Here is a 23,252-nt window from a genome sequence, read left to right as displayed (position 1 = left end):
TTAATGCGTGCACGGAATTATGTTTAATTTCTTTATGTATTACAAACGATACATACATGTTACACAAGTACCAATGTAATATAACTGTTATGTAAAATGTTTGAACATAGTATGGAAAATGTTTGTACATAAAGAAAAAATTCCACGGCTTGCATATCTTTGCTACATACATGTATACCTCTTCATGGAAGACAGACCTTCAGAGTATAATATATTCAATAGAATACAGCATCCAGTATAAGAAGCAAATTTTGCCGCAAAAAAAATGTATGTATATAATGGGGACGTAACAAAAAATATATATATAAAGAGGGTTCAATTTAGGAAAGTCATTATTGCCATGTTTAAAGGTCCATTATGTCGAAGAAATGTTTTATTTTTATTTCTGATAAGCTTTAATTCAAAAAAAAAAATTCATTGGCTAATTACCTGAACAATCGTTACTTCTATTGCTTTTTAGCAATTAATTTAGTTATGATTATTTATAAGAAATTATTTATTTGTGTGGAAGTCAAAAGAATACTTTGTTTAGTGTTTATGTTATTCTACGTTTATGAAGTATGGTAATATGGTAAATATTGTCACTGTAAAATTGAGCCGCGTCATGACAAAACCAACATAGTGGGTTTGCGACCAGCATGGATCCAGACCAGCCTGCGCATCCGCGCAGTCTGATCAGGATCCATGCTGTTCGCTATCAGTTTCTCTACTTGTAATAGAGTTGGTAAGCGAACAGCATGGATCCTGATCAGACTGCGCGAATGCGCAGGCTGGTTTGGATCCATGCTGGTCGCAAACCCATTATGTTGGTTTTGTCATGACGCGGCTCAAATGAAAGCTGATCAACTTAGAGTTGCACGCCTCCAGATGAGCCAAAATATTTCAAGAACAGCAATATTGAGTAAATGAAGGCTGGTCAACTTAACAATACAATAGTCAGTTTATACAATAGACAATTTACCAAAGTGTTGCACCAAATTTACTATTATGCAATAGATAGATAACCATAGCGCTGCACCAAATTTGCTATTTGTATACTGTTTCATATAATAGACAGATTACCAAAGTGCTGCACCAAATTGTGATATTTGTACACTGTTTTAAACAATAGACAAATGACTGAAACACGGAACCGAATTTGCTATTATTTTCACTGTTTTATACAATAGTAAGATGACACTTACGTCACATAATAATTTGCTATTTTGTTCATTGTTCTATATACAAAAGGTAGATTACCAAAGTGCTAAACAAAATTTGCTACTTTGTGCACTGTTTTATACAAAAGACAGACGACTGAAGCACTGAATCTTATTTACTATCATCATACACTGGTTTACACATCAAAGTGTTGCACAGATTTGCTATTTGTACAATTTTTATGCAAAAGACAGATTACCAAAATGCTGCACCATATTTGCTATTATGTACACTGTTTTATACAAAAGAAAGATAACCAAAGTGTTGCACCAAGTTTGCTATTATTGTTCACTGATTTAAACAATAGACCAAAGTACGACACCAGATTTGCCACTTTTAATTACAAGCGTCATCCCTTTTCAGTATGACCAAGTCTTGGTTATGCGCATCGACTATTGCTATAGTCCTATTAAATACCGTGCATAGACCGACCTTCTTGTGGTAATAAGAAGTCTTGCAAACAAACTTGCCATATTCAATACATTTTATTTTACAGCTGATTTCATCCATCTTTTCATTTCTATACTCGTCCTCCTCCCAATTTATGTTATCATAGTCCGGCGCATGTGCAGGGAAACTCTTAAAGGACATAGCACATGGGGAACTCCGTGTTTCTAAAATGTATACAAAAAAAATAAAGACAGAACTATGATATGATAAGAATTACTGAGTCTCAAATGGAGTCTTATGACAATATTCATTTAAGAGTTGGCACTAAACAAGAAATAGTTTTATAAAGATAATCATATAATGATATATATAATCATGTCAACTATCTTTAGTTAAGTAGGTAAAATATTATTTCCATTAATATCATTCTCTATATAGCTTTCGTAAGGTCATTACATTTAAACAAATAGTATGTAACAAAATGACGGCTAATGTTACAATGGCAAATATTTTCTGCAGTTGCTTTTTCCAAAATATTCTTGCTTGTTTTTATTAAGAGTTATAAAATATTATAATAAACTGAAATAAGTTGCTATAATGTATAATAATTCATTGAAATAAGCCTTAAGAGTTATAAAGTATAATAATTCATTGAAATAAGCCCTAAGAGTTATAAAGTATAAAAATTCTTATAAAGGATAATAATGCATTGAAATAAGCCTAAAGAGTTATAAAGTATAATAATTCATTGAAATAAGCCTTAAGAGTTATAAAGTATAATAATTCATTGAAATAAGCCTTAAGAGTTATAAAGTATAATAATTCATTGAAATAAGCCTAAAGAGTTATAAAGTATAATAATTCATTGAAATAAGCCTTAAGAGTTATAAAGTATAATAATTCATTGAAATAATCCTAAAGTGTTATAAAGTATAATAATGCATTGAAATAAGCCTAAATATTTATAAAGTATAAAAATTCATTGAAATAAGCCTAAAGAGTTATAAAATATAATAATTCATTGAAATAAGCCTAAAGAGTTATAAAGTATAATAATTCATTGAAATAATCCTAAAGTGTTATAAAGTATAATAATGCATTGAAATAAGCCTAAATATTTATAAAGTATAAAAATTCATTGAAATAAGCCTAAAGAGTTATAAAGTATAATAATTCATTGAAATAAGCCTATAGAGTTATAAAGTATAATAATTCATTGAAATAAGCCTTAAGAGTTATAAAGTATAATAATTCATTGAAATAATCCTAAAGTGTTATAAAGTATAATAATGCATTGAAATAAGCCTAAATATTTATAAAGTATAAAAATTCATTGAAATAAGCCTAAAGAGTTATAAAATATAATAATTCATTGAAATAAGCCTAAAGAGTTATAAAGTATAATTATTCATTGAAATAATCCTAAAGTGTTATAAAGTATAATAATGCTTTGAAATAAGCCTAAAGAGTTATAAAGTATAATTATTCATTGAAATAAGCCTTAAGAGTTATAAAGTATAATAATTCATTGAACTAAGCCTAAAGAGTTATAAAGTATAATTATTCATTGAAATAAACCTTAAGAGTTATAAAGTATAATAATTCATTAAAATAAACCTAAAGAGTTATAAAGTATATAATAATTCATTGAAATAAGCCTAAAGAGTTATAAATTATAATAATTCATTGAAATAAGCCTAAAGATTTATAAAGTATCAAAATCCGAGAGAAAAAAAAAATCAAATTCGTGGCCATGTGATAAATCAAAAACATCTCCTCCAGGGCATTTACATCTACTTTAAAAATGCATCACTGGAAATGTTCCGACCAGATGAATTGTAAAGGTGGATATTTGGGCATTTGCCCGTTCCCCACCTAACCCAACCCAACCTTAACTATCCCACCCCAAAATTCAGTCTTAAATTGAAATACGTACTAATCGAAGCATATGCTTAATACTGCAATTCACATAATTACTACCAAACTTTTTAGGCAAAAGTGAAGGACCTTAAGTTTGGGATAAGATATTTGACAACCAATACCTTACTGATTACTGAATACAGATAGAGAAAGAAATCAACAACAAATACAACAAAAACACTTGTTATCGGTGTTGCTTTCAGAATGAGAACATATTTTGACATGGTTGTAAGTGACGTCCTTACAGAATAAGAAAATTATACCTTGTCCTCCAGCGTATTTTTCTATGTAGAATTTATCCGAATCAGTATCCGATCCTGTAGCCTGCATGTATATAGAAACAAAGTTGACACCTGATGGCGGAGATAAGGAGGCATGTTCCCAGTCGTCGGTGCTTGCAAAACGAGTCCGGCTAATCTAAATAAGAGAAAAATACAAGAAAGTCTTAGCAAAGCACCTTATCCCCTCTGTGTTATGTGCAAATCAAAGTGCAAAGAAGGCGGGTCAGTGCTTTAAGCTATCTGACTGCCCCGCACGGCGGCACTTGGATTAACAGTTTGGAAATGTAACAGTAATAGTCCTCGCAGGAGTCACCGCTATTCCGCTCCCCCCCCCCCTTTAGGCAGGTTGGCTGTGGTAACAGTTGACTAATGCATATGAAATGAGTATCATTAAACTAAGAAATCACTTTTGAAGTGAAAAAAGTTATATTCTATGAACATTTAAGAAATGTCAAACATTAAAATCATGTTGTTTGCATAACCTAATGGTCATTTGTTGAAAGATTAGTAACGTTGAAAGTCTACCTAATTTGATATACATGAATAGCGTACGTAAACAGAAGAAACTGTTCCGGACAAAATATTCAACTGCTATTATAGTTGGTTCGTCGTTTACGTATCACTTATTAAAGTTTCACGTTTACGTATGTATGACGTTTTAATGTTTCACAAGGTTATAAGGTTTCACATTTCTTGCATTACTCACATTTTTAGGTCTCATAATCATGCTTTTTGTTATGTTTTGCGGTTTCACAACGTTTTAAGGTTCCACATTCAAGAATAATTTATAATTAAATTATTAAAGAATACAATTATAAAATCATATTATCTGAGGTATGAAATTATAGTTCTCACTTACCGTTCCAACATTTCTTGCCTGTATTGATACTTCATTGTCAAAAAGATCGACAAAAAAGCCCTGATCGGGTTCATTTATGAACAGGAATACATGCGAATGTTCTCCTTTTTTCTGTAGATGTATACGGTACTCAACGTCTGTAAATTGAATATTAAAAACAAGTTAGAAATCATAATTCTCTGTATAGACCTGGCCCCGAGGTTATGAACATTTACATAGACAAATAGCTAATTGGCCACCTACATTTTAATCACAGGTTATGAATAATTGTTCGCACACAAATATGAATAACTAATTTTGCTTATATGTAAAAAGAAATACGTTGCAATTTATTAACGGGAACAAAGATAACATATCAGTTAAACATGGTCACTCATAGCACAAAATTAAACTTTTTTCCTCATTAATTACCAACAAGTAAACACAAGCACGATTACGTCGTGTTTCGCACCTTCATCAATAAATATAACATAATGCAACAATAACAACGAAGCTGTCTGCAAGAATTATTCCGACTTATTGAGGGCATTCTGTGCAGCTCATTCTTGCATTGTTTGGGGTTGTTTTTTTTTTTTTATAAAAGACAATCAACAAAGAACACAACTGGCTCGGTTTTCCTCCGTGCTGCTACGGCGCTGATACACATGCCGTGTATGAGAATAGCAAGCCGTAATCTAACTTTTTATTGTTGAACTAACATTCATCATATCTTGACCTCCTACTATTTGCGATGATATGAAATAACACTTACTTGATATATCGACTTTAAAAAACTGCTATGGCAAATGTCACAGTAGACGAAATCACTGCACCACGTCTTGCAAGATTAGACCAATGTCTTGCAATTTCTAGCACCTGCTCCTACCGGTCATTTAGGTGCCTATATATAATTTAGCTAGATAGCCGGAAGTAGGATCGTTTAAACACTGTGAATACGACTAGTTGTAAAAGGTCAGTTAAGATGCATAGCTTACTTGGTATTGGAGTCTTTGTGGTAACTGATGTAGTTGGTGTTGTGGTAACTGATGTAGTTGGTGTTGTGGTAACTGATGTAGTTGGTGTTGTGGTGTCTGGCGTAGTTGTTGTTGTGGTGTCTGATGTAGAAGTAGCTTGCTCCGTGTTCGTTGTTTGCAAAGTTGTTTGTTTGGTTGTCTCTTCAATAATATCATCATAGAAAACAGTATCTTTTATATCTATGAATAAGAAAAAGGTTTTTATTCTTAAACTTCATAGTTTGATTAGGCGTAAAAGACAAACAAATATAATCACTTAATCTGCGAAAGTACAAATGATATAATATTATTCATTTTGTCAAGGGCTATTCTAAAGTTGATTACGATTCTCTTTCTACGGTATTTTGATTTTTCAGATGTACTTTTCAACCGTAATGTTCCCGGATTACAATTTTATTTTCTTACTCATAATGCAAGTCTGTGAACATCACGTATCGTTTCCGAGATGATCATTGGTAATTGGCAAAGAGTTCAGATTGAAGATGTGTTAATATTATTCTTATCATTACCAGTTTGTTTAAATTTTTAAAAGAAAATAAAAATATAACCTCTCAAGCAACGAGGAAATTCCGGCGTCCAGTTTCCATTGTGACATTTTGATGTGAATGTCGTGGTAAATAGAACACCTGGCAGTAGCATAAAACCTCCGTCCACGCACTCCCTGAGAACTTCATGTCCATGTGGTACGGGTGCATTGACTTGAAGACTGGTACTACCACCGGAAGTACTACCACCGGAAGTAGTGAAATTAGACGGTCCACCTTTCAATTTCGGTATTATACATGTACTTGATGATCGTCTTTTACGTATTCGATCTGCAGTTTTTAAACCTCTATTTAGTAAGTGATTTCGATTTGTTCTGGCTCTATGATGTAAACGGCCTGCAATTAAGAAAATTTGCATTATGATACTAACTCAGATCGAGAAAAAGGAGCGCTTGACGTCATTTGACTTACCGAGTTGAAAACTTTAATTTAAAGTAAATTACTTTTTAGTTGCTTTTTTATGTTTATCACCATGATTACGAATTAAATCAACACCAGCTGTTTCTTAGATCTAATTAAATGCACAGACGCTTGGGCTCATTTTTTTCGGATATTAAAAATTGCGTTTACTATCAAGTCTTATGGTAAACGGTAATTTTTCATATACGTAAAATATGTTTGAAAACCAGTTTTACCGTTTAAACAGATGTCTACGGTGGCATAAAGGTGACATGTGTGTGTTTTTATTTATCTCGTAGCCACGAGATAGCTAAGTCGTGGCCACGAGATACTATGTCGTGGCCACGAGATACTAAGTCGTGGCCACGAGATATACTATAGTATCTCGTGGCCACGAGTTAGTATATCGTGGCCACGACTTAGCTATCTCGTGGCCACGGCTTAATAACTCTTGGCCACGACATATAGAACCTCGTGGCTACGACTTAGCTATCTCGTGGACACGACTTAGTACCTCGTGGCCACGACATAGTATCTCGTGGTCACTAGATAAATAAAAAAAACACACATGTCACCTTTGTGCCACCGTAGATGTCCAATTCGTGTTTCAATATTAAAATATTTTGATAGAGTGTCACGTTGTGGGGCATAATCTAACCCCAAACGTCTGTGTCTAAATGTATATGTATGATGTTTAATAACATGTTAAATACGCCTGTCACAATACTTTTCACACATGCGCTGTTCTGATAAAGATGCTTTCTCTGGGTTTCAACTTTCTTGCATGACTTGTTTATATTCAAAATATCGATCATTAAAGTATTCGCGCTATCAAAACTTTGACCATGCGCGCGCATCGTATCATCCCATTTGCTAAAAACTTTAACTACTTAAGATAAAGTTGTTTTGTAGGATACATTAGCAATAAATGATATAATTTGAAATCTTAAGCAATTCATCGGTTGTCAAGTCCGGGCAGTCAATTTAACGCGGATTACATGTGCTGGGATTGACAAATATACATTTTATTTGGAATATAAAACGTTTTGAGCTCCACACCCCAAGTGACTGTGATTACAACCTCGTTTTCAATTTCACTGACCTGTGTTGTTAGAATTGCACGTCATGAGAGTCGGTACCCAGCGACCATTTAAACATTTCACTTTCCTTCGAATTGTAGGTTGTTTTTTGCACATTTGTACTAGTTCAGTCGAATGTCTGATTGATATTTGTTTCACAACGCTTCCATTTGATGCAAATCTGAAATGTGACCATCTTTTGGCGTGACTATTTACTCTGCACATAGCTGCAGCTAAAAAAGAATAAAAGAGAGACGTTATTCGTAAACTTATTTTTTAAAAAAAATATAAACAAAATTTATTGTTCTTTTATTTCTGGACAAACACAATTCGTTATATGTTTGGTCTTGGAGCATTAATAATTTAAGCTTGTTAATCACATTTGTCACAAACGAAAATCAAAGCACAAAAAATGCTAAATTTGTTTGGGTTTCAGAATGTCAGACAGGTGAAGGTTGTGAGATTATAAACCAATTTGTTTTTATAGTATGCTGTTTCCAGTGTTATAACTGTTGTAAATTGGCCATAAGGCTAATTGCAACACTGATATTCAATTCAATGTTTATTTGGCTTAAATACTTTTTTAAAAAAGTTTGCCTTATCTAGGATTAGAACCCAAGCTTCTGAGGCGAGCGTGTAACCCCTGGACCATGGGGATTATAAGATGTCAGACTTCAAGCAAACCATATTATTTTAAATTAGGGTTTGTAATCATTATTAATTTCGAGATATTTTGTTCACGGTAAACCTGTTGTTTAACACTGATGTAAATAATCATGTCCCTGTCCTAGAGTAAACATCCTTACTTTATTTTTCAGACAGTTTAAATAACAAATGATCATTTAAACGATCAAAATAATCCGAAGATTTAAGGAAATATCCGAGCAATTTTCATTGATTGAAATGATATTCATCCGCGTAACAATTTTTTTTTTAATCTTTTACCGGTAATTTAAGGAAATGTTAAAGAATTACACAATATTAGAAATCTTCCATCAATCGGGAACTATTTTTCCTTCCGTCAGAGGTTTGAAAATTAATGCACCTGTCATTTGACAATCTTTACGCAGTGATCTCCCCTTAACTTTTCGGCGTAAGTGTATTTATAAAGGGAAGTTACCGCTTCGAGGACTTCGTGATTGACTACTTTCGGATTTTGCAAATAAGCATATCAGGGTTGGAAATTTCGTAACCATTATTTGTTTGGTCTGACGACCCAAACAAATAGAAATGTAAATGATAAAGACCTGTAATTATATATTTACCGCGTACACATCTTGGCATCCCTTCCGACCATATTCCTCCTTTACATTTGTACATTTTTTTCGTCACCACACGATAACCGTCATTGCACGTGACGTCATAGATACCATCCGCCACACTTTTTGCAGAAATCCTACCATTCATGACACTAGTATTTAAACATTTCTCAGCTTGCACCATGTCCGGATCGTCTGAAAGAATGCGCCATTTCTAACATGTTATTACATAAATATAAGTGCATTGTACAGGTACAATATATCTGCATCCGTCACGAGTTTTTTATTTATTTGTTTGTTTGTCTTTCACGCCGATTTCAACACAAGTTTGGCCGTATCTCGGCTGTCGGCGTGCCTCTCACCTACCTTACCGGCTTCCCAGGATAAACCAATCAGCGGTGAGAGATAAGTGACCAAAAAGACTCCATGCCCGAGATCAATTGTCAAGTAAACGTTCAACCTTCACCGAAGATCGGACTAGCGACCACTGGGTTACAAAACTTATGCCCCCTTATGTGATAAGCCGGCTGACTGATTTTTATATATACAAGGATGACTAACAACCCAATAATACATGCACTTACAAAATAGAAAGTTTTCAGCCATTTTTTCTTTCATTTCAAACCCTAAGGACTCCTTCACATGTAAATGTGGATTTGAACTCCATATCTCCACGGGGGAGGAAGTGTTACACGAAGGATGGAGTTCTTATGATAACTTGTTTGGAGTTCTTATGATAACTGTCACGGAGTTCCTGGAAAACGTTACGGATTTCTGTGGAAAACTTTTCTATATACTTTGAGAACTCACTTAAAAAATGGTTATTTTTAACTTTAAATGGGGAGTTTGAGGTGCTAAATTAAACTTTGATAATTAAGCTTGCCCTACATATTGTATAATGTTTCAGAAAACATCTTTTAGTCCATATTTCGCCACCGTTTAAAAAAAGCTGGTAGTTTTGAGAAAAATTACCAAATTACTTGCTAATTCGTACATATTGACCTTTTCATTTGTGATCTTCTTCGTTGCTAAACTTAATTACCTAATTATTATGGAGAGTTGCAAACATAAAGCCCAGGCTAATAAATTTATACCCGATTTTTCAAATGTTACGGAGTTCTTGCGATAATTCAAAATATGTCCTGGAGTTCTTTTTTATATTTTTCTTACCTCCGTTTCTTGTGTTTTTTGTGTTTGTTTTGGTCTTTTTGTGTGTGTGAGTGTGTGTGTTTTTTTTTTATTATTTTATTGGAATGACTGTAAACATACTTGATGTAGAGCGTTTACTTACAGGATAAAAATACGCTTTGAATTTAATACTCAAGCATGATTTCGTCATATATACATTATTCCTGGCAGTTTTAGAGAACATTAAGTAATTTATGCTATCGGTATGCATGTGCAAAATAGGAGGTAGTATGCACTACCTTTTATCTAAATTTAATGAGGTGGGTGTCGTCTTTATGTATTCAACGGGTATTTCAATTTCTAAAAGGTATCAGTTTTTGTCATAGAAACGTATAAAGTTCTATGACAATGATATGACGATAGCAAGTAAGTCTTCAATAAGACATGTGAGTCACCGTAAGGTTCATGCCGTTTATCGACCTTGTTCCTTTCTCTATTAAATCCAATGTAGCATCACGTGACGAAAAGCAATTTCCATATTTCGGAAAATTACTGCATACACTTTTCTTATCAAAGTTGGAGTCCTAGTGGAAATTTTGTAACAACTTTTGCTGTAATTGATTACAAAAATATATTGTCGAACTTCTTTCGCTCGAACCCGTTGGGCACGTGCCCAAATCTGTCGAAGAAATCGGTAGTAATCGGTTGATTTTTTATGCATAAAAAGATCATACATTTCGGGTGCATGGGTGTGAAGGATATCCCGGTTATATACGATACATGGTATATAATGATACAATTTACTTAGCCGCTTCTTGAGGGAAGCCCAACTACTTATTGTCTGCTTTAGAAAGACGGTTACTTAAAACATGTAACTGAGAAAAAAAGTGTAAGTTTTAAACAATTTTTCCTTGGCGGTTTAAGCCATGTTACTGCTGAATACAGGTGACCGCTGATTCAGGTTTTCCTGAAGATTTTTGTTTGTTTGTTTGTTTCATTTTACGCCTTTTCCCAACAGTATTTCAGTCATATGGGCGGGTAGTTTCCTAACCATCGTTCCTGGAGAGTTACACCAGTACTAGACTACCTTCCTCCGTGCTAAACTACCAAAACATCTCCCGGGATCGAACCCACGCCAGAGAGGTAACTGGATTAGAAGTCATCGACTAAACCCCTCGACCACGGAGGCGGTCGTTCCTGAAGATAGCTTAGCACATGTTTATCCTATGTAGACTGTACACCAAAGCAGTTTCATGTCTTCTCCAGATATATTGAATGATCGTGTTTTAATTTTGCCACATGGCCTCAATGTTGCATTTGCGGAAACTTATGATATAAAACTCTTGTTGACGGACAGTATACACAGAAGCATTTAGTGCATTCGTTGGGTTTTATAATGCCAATATGATTTCGCACAAATTTAATTAGGATCAAAACCATCGTTATATAACCAAATTTTTGTGCAAATGATAAGCGTACTATGCTTAATAATGATTTACACACTTATTTACTAATAAAATACGCTTTTAAACGCGTCGTAATTAAGCACAAGAAACACACTGGCATTAACAAAAGTTATCATAAGAACTCCAGGACATATTTTGAGTTATCACAAGAACTCCGTAACATTTGAAAAATCGGGTATACATGTATTAGCCCGGGCTTTATGTTTGCAAATCTCCACTATAATTAGGTGATTATGTATAGCAACGAAGAAGATCACAAATGAAAAGGTCAATATGTAAGAATTAGCAAGTAATTTGAAAATTTTTCTCAAAACTACCAGATTTTTTTAAACGGCGGCGAAATATGGACTAAAAGATTTTTTTCTGAAACATAATACAATATTATGCAAGCTTAATTATCAAAGTTTAATTTAGCACCTCAAACTTCCCATTTAAAGTTAAAAATAACCATTTTTTAAGTGAGTTCTCCATGTATATAGAAAAGTTTTCCACAGAAATCCGTAACGTTTTCCAGGAACTCCGTGACAGTTATCATAAGAACTCCAAACAAGTTATCATAAGAACTCCATCCTTCGTGTAACACTTCCTCCCCCGTGATCTCGCTTTCTTTTAGGACAATATACTTGAATTTCAATCCAAATATGTCTGTCGGTATTTGAATGCCATTTAAAAATAACGGTCAACTAACCAGACCACAAATATTTCGGAACCATGTACATTTTAAAATGCCAAAGTCTGAACTGTTAAATTACCTTTACAGTTGAGATTCGTGCGAGACCACCGTCCATTGTCGCATACTATTGTTCCATTTCCGGTAGCCATTTTGCCTGCGTTACACGTGAATGTGACGCTTGTCTTGTGTGGAAAAGTTTGGTACGGGGAAATTGTTTCAGAGGGCGTTGCATTCTCTACCAAAGGAGGTGCACGACACCGTCTCTTTACTGAAATATTGATGATTATGGAAATCATTTGTTTGAATCAACACCAATTAAAATATAAAAAAAGTAAGCAGTTCCCTTAGAAATCGATAAAATATTGTCTACATGTCTGAAAAAATTGTAATGCGCCGGCCTTCTTTCCACAGTGTTCTATATCACGTGACTTACGTGAAATCGACATTTTAGAAAAAAAAATCTCTACCACGTGACTTTCTCTGATCTAGCCTATTTCTAGAACAGAAATGCAAAGGACGGTCCAAGTGGTAGTGCTGTATTTTTTTCTTGTAGAACTTATTTTTTTAATATTTCGTTTTTATAATGTGAAGAACCCGATTATTAAAGTTAGAATTTGGCGGAAAGCCATTTTTGTGAAACATGCATACTTATACAGGGTGGTAATCGTGGCCACCATCTTCCATTCAGACACCAAGATATCGTCCTTTTAGTAATGATATCGCCAATGACGTCACTTTTACAGATAGCACTTATGACAGTTCCGTGGTCGATTACTGATCCTGCATCATAGTTACCAGTACGTGTTCTTGAATATGGACGGTAAATAGTCCGTCTAAACCGCGCCTTTGTCGGTAATTTGCAACTCCCCTGAACTATAAAGAGTAAAATAGAGTTGTAATTTGAAATCTAAAATCTGAGTAAACAAGCCAATATTTATGTATTCAACAATTTATCAGTATCATATTATCATTATTTGATAAATAAGGTTGTTGTCTGGGTTTTTGGACGCGACGTAAGTTCAGAACAGTGAATTTCACCCGAATATGACATAAACAGAAAACAAAAAGTTTACATATGATATAAATTCCTGAATCAATAATCGGTTTAAATAAAATGAAGAATGGACATTACACACATTCCGCTTTGGTTCTGATCTCTATACAACAATTCACTTATTTGATACTCTGATAATTTCCCATCTCAATGAATAAAACAAAAACTTGTCCGAAGCCTTCTTATTATAGGTCGCGCAAAGATAAATTTATATATTCAAGGCCCATTATGCCTTATTAATGCTATCATTTTCCTTTTTTTTCAAATAACTAAAACTCTTTATTATTGGTATCTTGTTACAGTTCCAAATATATACTTATTTTCCATATACATACATGAACTATCTTTTGCTTCTTTTGCTGTGTTGGCAATTGGCATAATTATAGTGAATTTGTGTTTTGTATGGAAGTAAAATACAACAGCGATACATTACTGCACGTACAGTGCAGCTTTCATCTAACATGATCTATGAAACTATATAAAAAGGCATCAATACTGTTCAAGCTTTGCACGCATGTTGACTAGTCTTTGTAACGGCATACTAAATCTTAAATTTCCTGTTACCATGGCAACAAGGAGACATCTTAAAATTGCTAAATGTCACTATTTTGCGTTATTTTTTTCCATAACAACTGATTTCAAAGTGCTGCTATTCTCCATGGATTGAGATATAGTCAAAAGCTTTGCAGCGTTGGTTACACGTTACCTAAGATCGACCTGAGGTCATATTTAGCCTGTAACAAGTCTATAATTTTCATGGAAATGAGATGGTTTGCTGCCCCCCACCCTCCTTAAACCCCCTTGCCGAAGGGGGCACATCCCCTTTGGCACCCCTAGATGTATCTATTTGATAGGGGTTGGCGTTGAAAGAGCTATCACTTTCTAAACAACTTTTCTCAAACGAAAATAAGTGTTTGTGGTATTAATAGGACCTCAAAAGGGGGGGGGGGGGTAGGCTGGAAAGGTGGGAAAAGACATCTATATGAAATAATGGGTTAACAGTAAATGCTGAAAAATATTGGAATTTCCCAAACTCGAGTTTTGCCATGTTAAAACATGGCCTTACACATACTTATGAAGAACACTTGTTGTTTTGTGGCATTTTTTATTTTTTCTTTAACAAAAAATGCTGAAAATTCATTGGAATTGCCCAAACTCGAGTTTTCAATGTTAAAAAAATGGCCTTACACTTACTTTTGAAGAACAATTGTTGTTTTGCGAAATTTTTTCTAAATTTTTTCATTAAAGAACTGTAAGAAAAAATGCCCGATTCAATTGTGCTTTATTTTTATCGGAGTACTGGGAAAACTGGGAAATGCCTTATTAACATCAACAAATTACATACAAAAATTATAATGAACTACACTTTTAGGCATCATCAGACTACACAGTATACGTAGAGGCAAAGTAAATGAAAGTAATATATAAGATTGAAATACATAGATCATAATAACCTTTCAGTCCAGAAGGCGCCGGTGTAGATGATGTCATATCGGAGGATGATGCTAAACGAACAATAAATAAACACATTTATTATATACTTATAAATAAAATATTGACAAATATTGATGAAATAAAATACGTATTTTTATTTTCCGTATTTTCACTGTAAAAATTTATTTTTCACTGCAGTGAAACATATTTTCCGTATTTTCACTGATTTCTTGCCGGACTACTTTCTTCTTAAATCTGCCAAAACACACACATTTAAAAGGGATTTCTTCCTATTCATAAGGATAAAAAGATAAATATATGATATCAAACAGAAAATTTAATTTTTTTTCTATAAACACAGGATTTATTTTAATCTTGTGGTATGAAAATTATCATATTTTACTCGTGGCTATTGTCACTCGTGAAATATTTATTTTCATACCACTCGCTGAAAATAAATCCTGTATTTATAGAAGAAACTTGAATATCCTCTGTGTATAAGAAAAACAAATATTTCCTCTACGCTATAGACGCTAATAAAAAAAATTAACAGCTGAAGTGTAACCTTATGTAATGATTGTAGATAAAAGTTTATGTATGGGTAAGAGTTCGTATTAAGACGACCGTAGGGAGTCTTATCGAACTCTTACCCATATAACTGCAAATCGGCTCTTACAACTCGATATCAGATAAAAATATAGAAAGTGTCACCTCTTTAATTAAGCATAACATTATTTTTCCCCAGCAGTCACGTACAAAAAATGATGGGGTCTAATTACTTAATCTGGCATGTAAAACAATGGGTTTTCAACAATACCTAGGATTGTTAATGCAATTCATTCCTGTCATATGAAACAAAATAATGTTTTGCTTACTTTTTCTAGAAAATATAAACAGTCAGCAATTAATAATTGACATTTTTCTTAGAGTTAAAAGGATATCAAAAAATTACTGTGTACTCATTTGTCTCTGCGAGCTGAGCTCCCATGTATTATCTATGTTATGTTATGCTTAATTAAAGAGGTGACACTTTCTATATCACACCGTATTACCGGCGGCAGTGATGGCAGATCACTGCAGTGATGGCAGATATCTGAGAATTACCGATCGATACATGAAGGTTATTAATTTGGTTGGTTTAATTATATTACACAAATACGGCCCATTTCATTGCTATAAAACTATTGTCCATTGAATGGAGATACTGTAAGGTAATTTTGGACTCGTTTTTTCCTGTTTTAAGACTATTTTGAGCAGGTTAAAAGTGACAGCCTCGGAAAAATCCGTGAAAATGTCTGTTTTCTGTTCAAAATATCTCAAGTTTTAAGTAAATGGCAGGATTTCCTGTTATCAATATAGACGTTCATCAATTGGGGTCACGCAAGCCAAACATCTACCCCGTGAGTCTTTTCTTGAAAGTTTTACAGACGCTCAATCTTGTCCGGTCGAAGAAAAAATGCTGCCGTTGTAGGCAGATACATATTATAAATGCTGCCGTCGATGGCAGAAATACCATGAAAGTGGCTAACATTCTGACAGAAAATCAAGTTCAATCTTTTATCAATTCCTCTTTTCTTTGTGTCCCTTTAGTCGGAATTGACACGTTAAACTATCATTTCTAATATTTTCTCAAGATAGAAAAGTTATTAATGCAGTATGTGCATCGAAAAAAGCTTTTTAGCAACATGCAGTTACAATACAAAAAGTGATGATTTAGTAAGACAAAATTACACTATAAATAGAGAAATGAACATGAAAAACTTCATTTTTCTATATTCATGCATGTGTGCTTGATCTGTTGTGTCTGTCAGTTACATGCACACAATACTATATGTATCTTAAGTTTAGCAGCGCACTCCCTTTTTAAGACATAACGCCAATTGCATATTACAGCAAGTAACTTCTGTAAGTGGATTTTCATTTGCTAGCATATGACATTATTTTCTCGAGGTAATAATGTTCATCGCTTTATGCCAAATAAAGGCTGAAATTTACTTAATCGGCGCAGATTATAAGTTATTAAATTAATTTAATAAGGGGAGACTATTAACCTCGCAACTGGCATCAGTGTATCATAAAACAATGTATGTTAATGTAAAATGGAAAGATAATATTATTGACATTTCAAATATTTTCCTATATTATCAAGTTCTTGAAAAACACGACAACGTGGATTCATTTCTTTAAATTTTCATGTTTGTAATAGCGTTGTAGTTTGCCTTTGAATTACACATTTACTATGCTAAACTATTAACAACAGTTCTAACATCACGTGCTCCCATTTAACTATATATTTTTTCATTCATTTTAGTTGTAACCATGACAACTTATAAAGATGAACCTTTCGATGATTCAGACGAGGCAATGGCTCCAATACTGTGTACATCTTGTGCATTCAAATGTTTCCTCGCTGGAATGTTTTCTTAGATGTCTTTTCAGTAAGACTTTGGTCTTGCAACCTCTGCCACAAATGTCACAGTCAAATATCTCACTATAAAAGATACATCAAGAAACGAGCCATCTAATGGAGCCATTGCTTCGTCTTAATCATCGAAAGGTTCATCTTTATAAGTTGTCATGGTTACAACTATAATTAATGAATGAAAAAATATATAGTTAAATGAGAGCACGTGATGTTAGAACTGTTGTTAATAGTTTAGCATAGTAAATGTAATTCAAAGGCAAACTAAAACGCTATTACAAACATGAAAATTTAAAGAAATGAATCCACGTTGTCGTGTTTTTCAAGAACTTGATAATATAGGAAAATATTTGAACTGTCAATAATATTATCTTTCCATTTTACATTAACATACATTGTTTTATGATACACTGATGTCAGTTGCGAGGTTAATAGTCTCCCCTTATTACATCAATTTAATAACTTATAATCTGCGCCGATTAAGTAAATTTCAGCCTTTATTTGTCATAAAGCGATGAACATTATTACCTCGAGAAAATAATGTCATATGCTAGCAAATGAATATCCACTTACAGAAGTTACTTGCTGTAATATGCAATTGGCGTTATGTCTTAAAAAGGGAGTGCGCTGCTAAACTTAAGATACATATAGTATTGTATGCATGTAACTGACAGACACAACAGATCAAGCACACATGCATGAATATAGAAAAATGAAGTTTTTCATGTTCATTTCTCTATTTATAGTGTAATTTTGTCGTACTAAATCATCACTTTTTGTATTGTAACTGCATGTTGCTAAAAAGCTTTTTTCGATGCACATACCGCATTAATAACTTTTCTATCTTGAGAAAATATTAGAAATGATAGTTTAACGTGTCAATTCCGACTAAAAGGACGCAAAGAAAAGAGGAATTGATAAAAGATTGAACTTGATTTTCTGTCAGAATGTTAGCCACTTTCATGGTATTTCTGCCATCGACGGCAGCATTTATAATATGTATCTGCCTACAACGGCAGCATTTTTTCTTCGACCAAACAAGATTGAGCGTCTGTAAAACTTTCAAGAAAAGACTCACGGGGTAGATATTTGGCTTGCGTGACCCCAATGGATGAACGTCTATATTGATAACAGGAAATCCTGCCATTTACTTAAAACTTGAGATATTTTGAACAGAAAACAGACATTTTCACGGATTTTTTCGAGGCTGTCACGTTTAATCTGCTCAAAATAGTCTTAAAACAGGAAAAAACGAGTCCAAAATTACCTTACAGTATCTCCATTCAATGGACAATAGTTTTATAGCAATGAAATGGGCTGTATTTGTGTAATATAATTAAACCAACCAAATTTATAACCTACCTGTATCGATCGGTAATTTTCAGATATCTGCCATCACTGCAGTGATCTGCCATCACTGCCGCCGGTAATACGGTGTGTATATTTTTATCTGATATCGAGTTGTAAGAGCCGATTTGCAGTTATATGGGTAAGAGTTCGATAAGACTCCTTACGGTCGTCTTAATACGAACTCTTACCCATACATAATAAAAGTGACTTTATCTGGTCTTGAGGATATATTTTTTCCGAGTTCCGTCACGAATATCAGGATTTTCATTGGCAAATAAACATTCTGTGCTGGTTTCTGACTAGTCAAATACCTTTACTTAGAAAAATTCTTTATTTCTTGAAACTTCAGCAGAATAATGCTTCAAACTTCAAAATGGCGTTTCATATATTGCATACACATTTTTATTTTGTAAAATGATAACAATCAAATACCTGTTCTGAATAAATTGTTTCAGAGCTGAATAATGTTTTTAATGTTGAAGGAAGTGATGACATAAATATTGCTTACTTTAAAAGTTTCAAAGTAGTATTAATAACGTGAACGATGTTGATTAAGGGTCCAAGTTGACGAAAAAGCGTATACAATGTAATTTTAATGTAAGCATCAAGCCCGTATTTAAAGCAAAGCGTTTTTGCAGAGTTATATGTCAATAGCCTTCATTAATAACTTAAATGAAAAAAATGAATAAGAACCCGAACTTACTTGCGGCGCCATAGCAAGATAATCCAAGCAGAAGAATTACACAGCTTAATGCTCCTTTAAACCAAAACATTTTTAACATAATGAGCAACGTTTGTTGCAAATGTATCATACTATCTGATAAATGTTATAAATGTCCGTGATGAAGTGTTTATGAGTAATAGATACCGGAAGTAACAGAGGGCATCCTCTTCGTACTTCTCTCCTCATTTTTTTTTCTCTACATCGGATTTTGTGTTACTAATTGGGTCAAAGGTAAATTAAAGGCCCATGCAGCCAATATTGCTCGTATTGCTATTTATCAAAAGTTTTATATTTTTGGTGTTTTGTTACAAACTATATAGACAAATGTTGTTTTTTTTTCATTAGTCATTAAATTAGGTTTATCTTAATCTTCTTTTGCATTAAGGCAATTAAAACAGTTATAGTGATTAAGTAAGTTATAGTGATTAAGTAAACTTTTGCGGAGGTCAAAATACCACTTTGTTACATTAGTCACAAATTATTTTACATTCCGCGTTATTTCCTTCACGAGATATACTCCGCGCTGTTTTCTTCTGTACTTACATGATATAAATTCATTTCTACAAAATTATAAAACACAAATTTGCCTCTGCTGCGTAAATTCTTTTTTATTCATTTCAGAGGCTCAATGTGCCTGTAAACTAAGAATGAGTTTCTTTGTTCATGTTGATTGCCCCTGTAATTTTTTTGTAGGCATTTCATTTCGTTAACTTTATTGTTTTGTTGTGGTACTTTGAAGTTTTATTGTTTCTTGGTATTTTTCTAAAATGCCTTTATTGTTAGAAGAAGAACTTTCGGGATTATCATGTTACACCAGCGGTTAGTTAAATAGAAACATCACTTTGCCATGAACTAAGTGAACCGCTGCCTCGGTTGAAGTACAGTGCAACCTAGACAGAGCGACCCTCTGTAGAATCATAACCTCTTAGCAAAAGTAATTTCAATTTCCTCCAAACTAAGACTTTACAATAAAGCTAACCTTTCTACAGCCACAACTCTCAGCTAACCTCTCAACATCCACACCTTTCAGCTTAACTCTCTACATCTACACCTCTCAGTTAAACTTCTACAGCCATACATCTTAGCTAACCACTCTACGACCACACCTCTCAGCTAATCTCTCTACAACCAGGCCTCTCAGCTAACCCCTCTACAGCCATGCCTGTCAGCTAACCTCTTTACAGCCACGCCTGTCAGCTAACCTCTCTACAGCCACATCCCTCAGCTCTACGGCGACACCCCTCAGCCAACCTTTCTACGACCACGCCTCTCAGCTAACCTCTCTACGGCCAAACCTTTCAGCTTACCTCTCTACAACCACGCCTGTCAGCTTACCTCTCAACATCCACACCTTTCAGCTAACCTCTTTACGGACACACCATTTAGCTAACCTCTCTACAACCACGCCTGTCAGCTAACCTCTCAATATACACACCATTCAGCTAACCTCTTTACGGACACATCCCTCAGCTAACCTCTCTACAACCACGCAGTCTGTCAGTCAGTCAGTCAGACAGACAGACAGTCATTCATTCATTCATTCATTCAGTCAGTCAGTCAGTCAGTCCGTCAGTCAACCTTGCTTTTTGCTCTATCAAATATCGCAAAATGTTGTTATTTTGCTGTTATTGTAGAATTAATTCTGATCTCTAGCAGTCAGTCAGTCGGTCGGTCGGCCGGTCGGTCGGTCGGTCGGTCAACCTTGCTTTTTGCCCTAACAAATATCGCGAAATCTTGTTATTTTTCTGTTATGGTAGAAATAATTATGACTTCTAGCATAATTTATGTTTACGATGTCCCATTAGAGCCATCGCAATACACCCATAACTCGAAACAACGAAAACACGAAATTACGCTGGTGAAAAGTCGAAATAATGAAACTATGTCGTAAAAAAAAGCCGAACGTACGAGGGTGAAAAGACAAAGTTATATTGAGTTTTCACCGTCGTGGTATCGTTATTTCGACTTTTCACCATCGTCATTCCGTGTTTGCACTATTTGAGTTATATGTGTGTCGCGATGGCCTTAACGGGCCACCGTAATTGTTTGTGAAATTCATTCGATTTAGGAGCTCGAAGGCCTATAAATCGGATAACTTAAAGAAATTATTTCAAGTATAAAGTCGAGGCAGTAATTTATATTGAATTGTTTTTAATATAACACTTTTCACTGTTTAGAAATCAAGGGCTACATCTGGTGCCATACTTTCCTGTGAAACCAAGTGCACGGAATACAAGAAATACAATTGGCTCTTGGTTACTCGAATTTCAAGGGACTGGGCATTTTACTTCGAGAGAAACGGAATTCGAGTAAAGTGGATCTGCTGTCATTACATTTACATTCGTACAAATGTATATACATGTACATATGCCTGATTGAATGTCCAAAGTAGTAGGTTTGTTATTGTTGATAACGGCATTACTGCAATATTTAACCGTTGTTCAAATGACAGTTAATCACTTACAACTACAAATTATAAATGAACAGAAAGACATTATTTACAATTTAATACATGTTTATTTATAGTGAAACATAAACACAAACATTCGTAGCAATGACATAAATGCATGTCAAGTTGGTCAGAGTTCATCAGTAATAACATTAAGCACATGTTTACAATAAATACTGATAAAAATCCATTACTATAAAAGCACACATGTATTTAAACAACAATATGTCTAATGCCTTGGAGAATGTGAATTAATGATCGGACGAAACTAAAGTAGCAAATATCGTGGACAGGAAGTATACCAATTAGGTCCTTTTACCGAAAAAGTTTAAAACGTGTTAATGATACATGTAAATTCCTAGTAGCATCCGGGTTTCTTATCAAACATGAATTGTATAATAAGCCAACACTCTCTAAGTTAACAAGATGAATAACATACAATCAGTCATGTGATATTGAGTTTCATTCTGGGAAGTATTATTTGTTTACTTTTAAATTCCGTATCGGTCAAAATTTACAATTCTTAATATACGTTTGTCTAACTTTCGTGTAAACGATTTGTTTTTGTTTTGTTTTGTTTAAATGTTGTTTGATTCTGTATGTGTATAACTTTTTTTTTTCAGTGTGCAGAACTATGTACGATCTTATATTAGATTATTACGTAAATATTTTAAAGCAATAAACTATGCACACTGGCTTTAATTAGGAGACTCTATGTATCATAATACATGTAGCATCTTTCTTAAGTGCTCGACCTTTTCGAAAAAGAAAAAAAAACAACAACAATAAACGTCGAGCTATTATGATCCATTCGTCACTGTTGTTTTTTGGGTTTTTTTCGGCGCAAAAGCTTTAATGTGGCTTATTACCCAAACATTTTAAAAGGTAAAATTTAAAATGAAACTTGAATACTTGCTTAAATTAAAATCTATCGCGACTTTACGGCCTTTTCCTTATTATATTCATTTCATAACTCGAATAACGAAATCACGATTGTGATAACTTGATATAATTTTGTTTTTTCACCATTGTACTCGTGACTTTTCATCATCGTGGTTGAGAGTTTTCATCCACGACGATAAAAGAGCCGCGTCACGACAAAACCAACATATAGTGCGTTTGCGACCAGCATGGATCCAGACCAGCCTGCGCATCCGGCAGTCTGATCAGGATCCATGCTGTTCGCTATCAGATTCTCTACTTGTAATAGAGTTGGTAAGCGAACAGCATGGATCCTGATCAGACTGCGCGGATGCGCAGGCTGGTCTGGATCCATGCTGGTCGCAAACCCACTATGTTGGTTTTGTCGTGACGCGGCTCAAAAGTAGAAAATTCCATGATGGAAAGCAGAAAGTCCGATGATGAAAACTCGAAATAAACAAAAATGTTGAAAGGTCGAACGTACAAAGGTTTTCTACGACATTATATTGAGTTTTCACCATCGTGGTTTCATTATTTTGTGTTTCCACCATTTTCGCTATTTCGAGTTATATGTGTGTCGCGATGGCCTTAACGGGACACCGTAATTGTTTGTAAAACTCATTCGATTAAGGAGCTCAAATGCCTATAAATCGTATAAATTAACTCATTGAATTTATTTCAAGTAC

The 23,252-nt window shown here is 34.0% G+C and overlaps 1 protein-coding gene across 3 annotated transcripts; it reads right to left on the bottom strand.

The window, feature by feature from the left end:
* Nucleotides 1–19,366, bottom strand: LOC132717774 (uncharacterized). 3 transcript variants are annotated; one of them, XM_060701342.1, is made up of 12 exons: nt 19,176–19,364; nt 14,721–14,771; nt 12,861–13,085; nt 12,292–12,480; nt 8,952–9,140; nt 7,710–7,919; nt 6,212–6,544; nt 5,687–5,843; nt 5,625–5,638; nt 4,651–4,787; nt 3,774–3,927; nt 1–1,814 (listed from the first exon to the last, which is right to left on the bottom strand). In XM_060701342.1, exons 1-12 carry the CDS (start codon nt 19,282–19,284, stop codon nt 1,537–1,539), a joined length of 2,046 nt encoding a protein of 681 aa, XP_060557325.1. In that variant the 5' UTR covers nt 19,285–19,364; the 3' UTR covers nt 1–1,536. The 3 variants fall into 3 exon arrangements, with proteins under 3 accessions (XP_060557325.1, XP_060557319.1, XP_060557332.1); XM_060701336.1 differs by having other exon boundaries at nt 5,625–5,843; XM_060701349.1 differs by lacking the exon at nt 14,721–14,771 and having other exon boundaries at nt 5,625–5,843; nt 19,176–19,366.
* Nucleotides 19,367–23,252: the final 3,886 nt, after the last annotated feature.

The sequence above is a fragment of the Ruditapes philippinarum genome, unplaced genomic scaffold (genome assembly GCF_026571515.1).
Source record: "Ruditapes philippinarum isolate M1 unplaced genomic scaffold, ASM2657151v2 ctg3119_1_1_1_1, whole genome shotgun sequence".
Lineage (NCBI taxonomy): Eukaryota > Metazoa > Mollusca > Bivalvia > Venerida > Veneridae > Ruditapes > Ruditapes philippinarum.
This window is presented reverse-complemented; position numbering and strand designations above follow the sequence as displayed.

Coding starts and splice junctions, on each gene's coding strand:
- LOC132717774 (XM_060701336.1), bottom strand. CDS start 19,284: ATGATACATTTGCAACAAACGTTGCTCATTATGTTAAAAATGTTTTGG. Junction 13,086..14,720: donor GGCGCCTTCTGGACTGAAAG/GTTATTATGATC, acceptor TACTCTTTATAG/TTCAGGGGAGTTGCAAATTA. Junction 1,815..3,773: donor AAAATACGCTGGAGGACAAG/GTATAATTTTCT, acceptor TATACATTTTAG/AAACACGGAGTTCCCCATGT.